This window comes from Rhipicephalus microplus, unplaced genomic scaffold (assembly GCF_043290135.1).
Source record: "Rhipicephalus microplus isolate Deutch F79 unplaced genomic scaffold, USDA_Rmic scaffold_21, whole genome shotgun sequence".
NCBI lineage: Eukaryota > Metazoa > Arthropoda > Arachnida > Ixodida > Ixodidae > Rhipicephalus > Rhipicephalus microplus.
This window is the reverse complement of record NW_027464594.1, coordinates 5230769-5240611: the sequence shown is the minus strand read 5'-3', so window position 1 is coordinate 5240611 and position 9843 is coordinate 5230769. Positions and strand designations below refer to the sequence as shown.

The 9843-nt window shown below is 50.7% G+C and overlaps 1 protein-coding gene across 1 annotated transcript; it reads left to right on the top strand.

Annotated features, from left to right (window-relative positions):
• Positions 1-8783: 8783 nt before the first annotated feature.
• On the top strand, positions 8784-9173 carry LOC142785396 (cytoglobin-2-like). The gene has a single exon (XM_075883877.1). It carries the CDS (start codon positions 8784-8786, stop codon positions 9171-9173), a length of 390 nt encoding a protein of 129 aa, XP_075739992.1.
• Positions 9174-9843: the final 670 nt, after the last annotated feature.

Here is a 9843-nt window from a genome sequence, read left to right as displayed (position 1 = left end):
CAAAGCGTGTGGAAGAAGGTTGGTCAAGCGTACGAAAGATGCACTGGCTTGTTTGTGAGGTGCAAAAAAGTCGGAGCCTGTTTACTGGCCCAGTAAGCCTCGCCTTTAGGAGTTGAACGCGATAGTGATATGGTGTCCCCAGTGCGCACTGAGTTCCAAATGACTTTGGTCAATGAAGCGTTCGCATACGACTACGTTCTACGTAATGGGTAGCATACTTTAAACCACGGGCGATTGTTTGCGTGAAACGCGTGAAATAATTTTTTACTTGCTTTCCACTGCAGTTTGTTAGCGCTATGCTCCCACTACGTAGGTTTCAGGGAGAAGGCTCAGCAACGTGTGTGTCTGCGCCCCGCCGCCGTGGTCTAGAGGCTAAGGTACTCGGCTGTTGACTCGCAGGTCGCGGGAACGCATCCCGGCTGCTGCGGCTGCAATCCAGAAATGTTGTAGGCCCGTGTGCTCTGATTTGGGCATGCACGTTAAAGAACCCCAGGTGGTCGAAATCTCCGGAGCCCTCCAGTACGGCGTCTCTCATAATCATATGGTGCTTTTGCGAGGTTAAACCCCACATATCAATCAATCAACGTGTGCGCCATTTGTATAGGGTGAGCCCCCTTTAAACCATGAATTCATTATTGGCGCATGTTCTGACGCCTGGTTACAATGTACGCTTGCACCATGCGTTATTAGTGTGATATTAGACGCTGCATCGTGAGAAATGTACGTATACAAGACGCGTGTATTTGAGAAGCATACCAGTCAATTTCACTGCACTTCCTAGCCGAGGAAGTTATTTTCACCGTATTTTCAAGCAGACGCGTTGTTCTGTAGTAGAACACTTGCTCGACGCACAAACGACCAGCGTTTAATGGAACCCCGTGTTTCATTATTTACTTTATTTGCATCTTTCTCTATTTTGTGGTCACGGACAAGATTATTTTTCTCTCACAACCAACGACGTTACAGCCGACACCGACGCCGAAGCTGTAGCAGCTGCGAAACGAACTTTTTAACGCAATCGCGTTAATATTCCGAAACCCTCTACTACAGCGTACCTTATAATCGTATAGTGCTTTTGGCTAGTAATACGCCTGGGGACTGTACACATATTGCTACGGCCCCCGAAGTGTATGAAGAAATTTCGCATGGAGAGGACCTGATGCGCCATGTGCATGACACTGCTGCGTTTTACTTTCGGTGTATGTTAACCGGAACATTCAAGTTTTATCCATTGGGCACACTTGCGAGTATACCTTTGTGCATGCACCATGCCACGATCTGCGAGCGGTTTTCGTGACGTCCGACTCTACGGTACTACGGGGAGCGGCCACGTGAAAGACATCCAATGCCCGTTTCAGAACAACGGTTGCAGATTTTGAACGGGTGTCTGAAGTAGTAGTGCTTACTAAATGTGTACCAGCAAGTTCGAGAAGGGATCATCAAAAACATGGGGCAGTAAATTTCTTGCGTGGCATGGACGAACCTGCAGTGCATGCGGACGCCTTCTAGCACACGAGCACAGATTTGTCCTCTCATCACGTACGACAATGACCATATAATGCGGGCGTTTCACCCCACCGGTTCCCCTATAGTAATTGCGCACATGCGCTTCACTGTAGCAACAACATTTACGGCCGGTCTGAGACGAAAGGTCCAGTATTATTGCTTTACTAATAACGCTCGTTGATTGATATGTGGGGTTTAACGTCCCAAAACCACTATATGATTATGAGAGACGCCGTAGTGGAGGGCTCCGGAAATTTAGACCACCTGGGGTTCTTTAACGTGCACCCGATTCTGAGCACACGGGCCTACAACATTTCCGCCTCCATCGGAAATGCAGCCGCCGCAGCCGGGATTTGAACCCGCGCCCTGCGGGTCAGCAGCCGAGTACCTTAGCCACTAGACCACCGCGGCGGGGCATAACGCTCGTTTAAACACTTTTATCGCATCACTCCCAGGCTAGCCACAACTGCACCGGAACCTGACCGAGTAGAACGCCTTCTCGACTATGAATACCTCGTCGAAGCTGCACTCTTGAAATGTAGATGTTTGCAAGTTTGCTTTCTCTTTTTTGGTCCGCACTTGTCTGTCCTTTTTTCTTCGTGCCTTGTCATGGTAAAAGGTGCCACGGCATTGCGAGTTTACTGCCCACTAGTAAAAAGGTTGTTAATGCTGTACGGCGAACATGTGGTGTCGACCTAATTGTTTGGGAGCAACTTTACCTTGCTGCCTTCGCACCAAGATGTAGGCGATTGTACCACCTATACGCTTATCAATGCGCCAGACTTCACTATGGCAGGCAGAAAGTTTACCATACTGCTCCCGGTTCTCTTTGTCGTTTTTTCGATTGTTTGTAGAAAGTTATTCTCCATTCCTCGAAATGTGACAATACCGTCACGGGGTCGTAACGTGGCCGAAGACAGGAGACTTTGCGTTGGAATTTAACTGTTTGTTTGGGCAAACCTGTGCCCGGTAAACGGAAAGTCCGATTAAAGTAGCAGTCTTGGACTAATAGTGGCGAACGGAGCGTCGGCCGTCGATCGACTACTGACAAGCGGCGAAGCGCGTTGGCATTCATACTCTGGCCGTCGAATGTTCTAGCGTTATCACTGGCGGTGGCGTAGGTTCCAGAATATCTGTACAGTTCGCATAGTAGGCGTGATCTTATCGAAATGATCTAATACAGTCCCGAAGCTTCTCGAAAACTGCAGGCGCGGTTTGCGCTGAGAATTGTGTAGTGTTTCGGGACGATGACAAAACTTGGGAAATGGAACGTGGCATTGCCCCCTCTGAAATAGGCATCGTCCCGATGCTTTAACTAAAGATGAAGGTACAACAATAATGCAAGAAAGTATAATAAATAAATCACGATACACAAATAATACAAAAAAACACTGTTTTAGTTTGTTAACGCGCAGGAAACGGCTTGAGGCGCGCGACATGGATGACTTCAGGTCGCGATCGGCGTCGTTGAGAGTTCGTGATGCCGTCGGGAACAACCTCGTAATCAAGTGGGCCGAGACGTCGAACCACCCTGTACGGTCCGAAGTACCGTCGCAGAAGCTTTTCACTTAGTCCACGTCGGCGTATCGGCGTCCACACCCAAACACGTTCACCGGGCTGGTATTCCACGAAGCGTCGTCGAAGATTGTAACGGCGGCTGTCGGTCGTCTGTTGATTCTTGATACGGAGACGCGTGAGTTGTCGGGCTTCTTCGGCGCGTTGAAGGTACTCACTCACAACGAGGTTTTCTTCGTCGTTGACGTTGGGTAACATGGTATCGAGCGTCGTTGCCGGGCTCCTTTCGTAGGCCAATTTGTATGGAGATATCTGCGTCGTCTCCTGCACCGCCGTGTTGTATGCAAAGGTCACGTACGGAAGAATGGCGTGCCACTTCTTGTGTTTGGCATCGACGTACATTGCCAGCATGTCGGTGATCGTCTTGTTAAGCCGCTCAGTGAGCCCGAGTCTGTGGTTGGTACGCTGTCGTCCGGCGGTGGTTTGTCTGGCTGTATGCCAAGATCGCTTGAGTTAAGTCGGCAGTAAATGCCGTTCCTCTGTTGGTGATAAGGACCTCCGGGGCGCCGTGACGGAGGACGATATTTTCGACGAAGAACTTAGCTACCTCGGATGCACTGCCTTTGGGAAGGGCTTTTGTCTCGGCGTAGTGATTGAGGTAGTCGGTAGCTACCACGATCCACTTGTTTCCGAAAGCCAACGTCGAGAACGGCCCCAGTAGGTCCATACCAATCTGCTAGAAAAGTCGGCAAGGTGGTTCAATTGGCTGCAGAAGTCCCGCTGGCCTTGTCGGCGGTGTCTTGCGTCGTTGATAGTCCCGGCATGTCCTCACATAACGAGTGACGTCGGTGGTAAGACGTGGCCAGTAGTACCTTTCTTGTATCCTCGCGAGCATGCGAAAAACACCGAGGTGCCCTGCCGTCGGATCGTCGTGCAGGACCTGCTGAAGTTCTGGTCGCAGAGCTGAAGGCATCACAAGGAGGTACTTAGCTCGAAGCGGTGAAAAGTTTTTCTTTTGTAGAAGACCGTTTCGCAGAAAGAACGACGCAAGTGCGCGCTTGAATACCTTCGGGACTTCGGCGGTCCTGCCTTCAAGGTATTCTATTAGGGACTTAAGTTCCGGGTCGGCCCGCTGTCGTTCAGCGAAGTCGTCGGTAGTTATCGTTCCCAAGAAGTAGTCGTCATCCGGGTCGTCGGGTAGCGGTTGGTCGACAGGCGCACGAGAGAGACAGTCGGCGTCAGAGTGTTCCTTGCCGGACTTGTAAATGACAGTAATGTCATATTCTTGAAGTCTCAGGCTCCATCGTGCGAGGGGACCTGAAGGGCTCTTCAAGGCGGCTAGCCAACACAAGGCGTGGTGGTCTCTCACGACTTTGAAGGACCTGCCGTAGAGGTAGGGGCAAAAATTCGACGTAGCGCAGATGATGGCGAGGCACTCCTTTTTCTGTTGTGGAATAATTGGCTTCTGCTTTGGATAGCGATCGGCTGGCGTAACTAATAAATCTTTCAAGTCCGTCAGCCCTCTGCACAAGAACGGCGCCAAGACCTACGCTGCTTGCGTCAGTGTGTATTTCTGTCTCGGCGAATTCGTCGAAATGGGCAAGTGACGGAGGCGTCTGGCGGCGATGTTTGAGCTGCTGGAAAGCGTGTTCCTGCTGCGTTTCCCACTTGAACTCCACGTCGGCCTTGGTAAGGTTAGTAAGAGGATCCGCGATGCGGGCGAAGTTTTTCACGAACCGCTTATAATAGGCGCACAGGCCCAGAAATTGGCGCACCACCTTCTTGTCAGTGGGCGGCGGGAAGTCGGCGATGGCGGCTGTTTTCCGTAGATTGGGACGAATTCCAGACTAGCTAAGAACGTGCCCCAGAAATAAGAGCTCCTCGTACGCAAATATGCACTTTTCTGGCTTCAGTGTGAGTCCTGACGTCTTCATGGCTTGAAGTACAGCTTCAGGGCGCCGAAGATGCTCGTCGAAACTCGAGGAAAACACGGCGGCGTCCTCCAAGTACACAAGGCAAATCTGCCACTTCAATCCTGCCAGTACTGTATCCATAACGCGTTGAAAAGTTGCAGGCGCTAAGCAAAGACCGAAGGGCATCAGCTTAAACTCGAAGAGGCCGTCCAGTGTTATAAACGCCATCTTCTCTCTGTCTCTTTCGTCGCCTTCGATTTGCCAATAGCCAGTCTTGAGGTACATTGACGAAAAGTACTTTGCGTTATCGAGCCGATCAAGTGCATCGTCCATTCCTCGGAAAAGATACACCTCTCTTCTTGTGATTTTGTTCAGGCGGCGATAATCGACGCAGATACGTAGGGTCTCATCCTTTTTCTTCACTAACACCACGGGGGATGCCCATGGAGTCTTTGACGGCTGGATAATGTCATCCCGCAGCATTTCCTCAACTTGTCTCTTCATGGCCTCACGTTCTCGCGTCGAAACCCTGTATGAACTCTGACGGTGTGGTTTGGCATTTTCTTCGGTTATGATGCGATGTTTCGTAATTGAGGTCTGCCGAAATTTTGATGATGACGAAAAGCAATCTTCGTATTGCAGGAGCAGGGCCATGAGCTGTTCTTGCTTATGGTTCGGAAGTCTGGGATTGACATCAAAAGCTATGGGAGGGGCTTGGTTCCTCTGAGCAGGTTCCGCACAATCGGCGAGGGCGAAAGCACTGGTGGCTTCGACAATTTCTTCGATGTATGCGACCGTTGTTCCTTTGTTGAAATGTTTGTACTCATTGCTGAAATTCGTGAGCATAACCGTTGCTTTGCCTCTCCGCAGCTCTGAAACTCCTCTTCCGACGCAAATATTTCGGGTGACCAACAGATTCTGACTGCCTTCAACGACGCCTTCCAAGTCAGATGATTTAGGAGCGCCGACAGAAATAATGACGCTTGGGCGAGGCGGAATGGTGACTTGTTCTTCCAGCACATTCAAGGCATGGTTTCCTGACGGCGTGCGCGGCGGTAGTGCTTCTTCTGTATATAACGTTATCGACTTTGTTCTTAGGTTGATGACAGCACCATAGAGGCATAAGAAGTCCATGCCAAGGATGACATCTCTCGAGCAACGCTGTAGGACTACGAAGTCTGCAGGATAAATACGGCTCTTAATGGTGACTCTCGCTGTGCAGATTCCTGCAGGCGTTACGAGATGACCTCCAGCTGTGCGGATTTCGGGGCCTTCCCAAGCTGTCCTAACTTTCTTCAACTTCGCGGCAAACGACCCACTAATGACGGAATAGTCGGCTCCAATATCGACGAGAGTGGTCACACTGTGGCCTTCGATAAGAACGTCGAGGTCGCTAGTTCGCCGTCTCGCATTACAGTTAGGGCATGGCGTCGTGTCACGGCTGCGTCGGCTTGTTCTGCTGCTTCTATGTTGCGTCGTCAGGTCACCTTCGGTAAGTGAGGTTTCGCGGTCAGGGCTTTGCCTAGTTGGTGTGGTGCTTGGAAAGCTCCGTGACGGCGTCGTCGGAGGATCTTCGGTAGTTCGTCGCACAGCAACCGCACCTACATTGGTTGCTGGCTGCCCTTAGTTTCCCGGATACGGGCTAAGAGACCGGCCCCGCGTTGGGCCAGAGTACTGCCGGTGATGCGGTGACGTGCAACGGCGGGGCGACGGTGAACGAGAAGGACTTCGTGGTGTTTACTGAGTTCCTATCAGGCAGTCGGCGATGTCACGTGGCCGTTCTCCTGGCTGTGGACGCGGTGCATTGGCGGTGAAGCCACGCAGTCCCATCTGTCGGTACTGCCAACGGCGGTATGTGTGTCCGGCTTCGCCACAGTGGTAGCAGAGCGGGCGGTGGTCAGGGATGCGCCAGACGTCAGTCTTCCTCGGCGCACTGCGCTGGGTCGCTGGCAAACGGTAGGACGTCGGTTGGGGTGGTGGCAGTGGTGGCGTCTGGCGACGAAAGTGCGATGGGTCAGCGTTTTGGAGTGCGCATGGAGGAGGGGCGTGGCGGCGGGCTGCAGCAGCATAGCTTATGGCTTGCAGGTGACGCTCTTGAGGCAGAGAAACGCCCAGCGATTGCTAGATCTCCTGGCGTACGACGTCCGCGTTGGATTCCACGTGAGGCTGCGCTGAAGGAAATAATTTTTGCAGCTCTTCTTGCATGACCGCTCGGATTGTCTCACGCAAGTCAGTGGTTCCAAGCGCTTGAATGCCGGCGTCGCTTGTAGACGAGAAGCTACGGTTATATTGCCACGTGCACATCTCGAGCGTCTTCTCGATCGTGAATGCTTTCTAAATGACAGAGGGGGCAATGCCACGTTCCATTTCACAAGATTTGTCATCGTCCCAAAACACTACACAATTCTCAGCGGAAACCGCGCCTGCAGTTTTCGAGGAGCTTCCGGACTGTAGTAGATTATTTCGATAAGATCACGCCTACTGTGCGAACTGTACAGATTATTCTGGAACCTACCTAGCACCTCCACCAGATGTCACGGGGTCGTGACGTAGCCGAAGACAGGAGACTTTGCGTTGAAATTTAACTGTTTATTTGAGCGAACCTGTGCCCGGTAAACGGAAAGTCCCATTACAGTAGCAGTCTTGGACTGATAGCGGCGAACGGAGCGACAGCTGTCGATCAACTACTGACAAGCGGCAAAGCGCATCGGCATTTATACTCTTGCCGTCGAATGTTCTAGCGTTATCGCTGGCGGTGGCGTAGGTTCCAGAATAATCTGTACATTTCAGAGAGTAGGCGTGATCTTGTCGAAATGATCTACTACAGTCCGGAAGCTTCTCGAAAACTGTAGGCGCGGTTTGCGCTGAGAATTGTGTTGTGTTTTTGGAAGATGACAAAACTCTGGAAATGGAACGTGGCAGTACTGTTCATCGTTTTTTTTACAAATAATAAACACTCGCTTTAACACTCCCCTGTTTCAGTTTTACTATTCGTCTTCAAACCCCACGGTGTACTCACATCACGTGGGAATATGAATGAAGGCACCAGAACATGAATGCCCATCCTTAGAGCACAATAAGTCGAACAAGGTTGTGATAGACCTGGCTTGCTAGCCAGAATCATGATAGCCTAGTGGCTGTGCGCGACCTTGCTCGAAAAGCCACAAAGCCCAGAAGAACCCACCACTGGGACCCCCCCCCCCCAAAAAAAAAGAGAAAACACATTTACCGGAAACCTTGTATTCAATGAAGTTATCACTACTTACCCATTGTTCACTTTAAGCATGTAACAACTATGGCGTGTCATTGAACGTAACGAATGAAGACAAAAACATAGTGACGCACACAATGCCCCGCCACGATGGTCTAGTGGCTAAGGTACTCGGCTGCTGACCCGCAGGTCGCAGGATCGAATCCCGGCTGTGGCGGCTGCATTGCCGATAGAGGCGGAAATGTTGTAGGACCGTGTTCTCAGATTTGGGTGCACGTTAAAGAACCTCAGGTGGTCAAAATTTCCGGAGCCCTCCACTACGGCGTCTCTCATATTCCTATGAGGGTTTTGGGACTTTAAACACCACAAATCAATCAAATCAAATCAGTGACGCACACAAAATATCACAAACGAAAGAGCATTATGTTTGCCTCAATGTATCCTTCTCTTCATTACACGCACCCAAAAGTAGAACATTCTACCACAACTAGCAGAAGAAACATTAATCCTGATCTACCTTGTTTTGAAGTATTTTCACGCCACCATCACCATGAACTCCCATTAGCACTTACCTTTGTAGTGGGTGGGTGCCAGTCGGCGACGACCTTCAAAAGAAGACTCGGTGCCGAGATACAGCCATGGGCAGTGCCTTCAGGAAAGAGGTTCCGGATCCGCGGACGCATATGACAGAACGCGAGCGGGCCGTCGTGACGCAGACGTGGAAGCGCTTCTACGGCGCGCGCAAGGACTACGGCGAGCTCATCTTCCTGACGATGTTAACACGCCACCCGGACTACCTTCAGCTGTTCCGCCATTTTAAAGACAAGAGCCTTGATGACCTGACCGCAGACGCCCAGTTCCGCGCGCACGCGTGCGCCGTCGGCTACCAGCTCAGCTCTATGGTGGACAGCGTTTACGACTCGGTACTCCTCGAGGCGCTCATCCGCAAGAACGCCATCTCGCACCTCGAGAGGCAGGGTGTCCACCCCTTCCACTTCCAGGTACACCAGCATTACAACACCCTCTAGTCTTTTCCGTATGCCGAGCGTTTAAGAATACAAAATTATCCCCGTGATTAGGGAATCTGAAGTATTCTGGAGTAACTCTTGTCTTGTAACAAGACTCAAAAAATGTATTTATGGTCGTGTCATAGCATTAATTAGGCACTGAAGGTTATGTTTTTCTGATTTGATTATCTTTTATATTTTGCGCACGTATTGCAACGTTTTTTTTTCTTAAATATTGTGAGCCAACTCATGGTTCTTTCTGGTTCACGTGGTCGTTATTTTCAGCCACACATGGTGTATTACCGCGGCACGTTGTAGAATGTGAGTCGAAAGGACCCAGGAAGACGCCATCGTCAACATACGGAATATAATGATCGAAAGGGGGTAGGGTGTAAGGGAACAAAAGCTACATTTTTGTTATAAAGAACCTTATGAAACGAAGGGATAATAGAGCCACGGATGAGCGCAGAGTCTGCTGTTAGTAGCGTGAAGTAGGTATGGAAATGAAATAAAACTGAAAGGGGTTGATGATGAAAAACATTTATCATAAAAGAGAGAGGTACGAGGCCAAAGCATGACCCAGCTACGTGGTCGGCGTCCTTAGTCCGGGACACCGCATGACGAGGCCCCTACTCGCGCCCCTCTCACCAGAGCCCGTTGAGACTCTAGTGATGAGCAGTTGAGGAGGGCA

Coding starts and splice junctions, on each gene's coding strand:
- LOC142785396 (XM_075883877.1), top strand. CDS start 8,784: ATGGGCAGTGCCTTCAGGAAAGAGGTTCCGGATCCGCGGACGCATATG.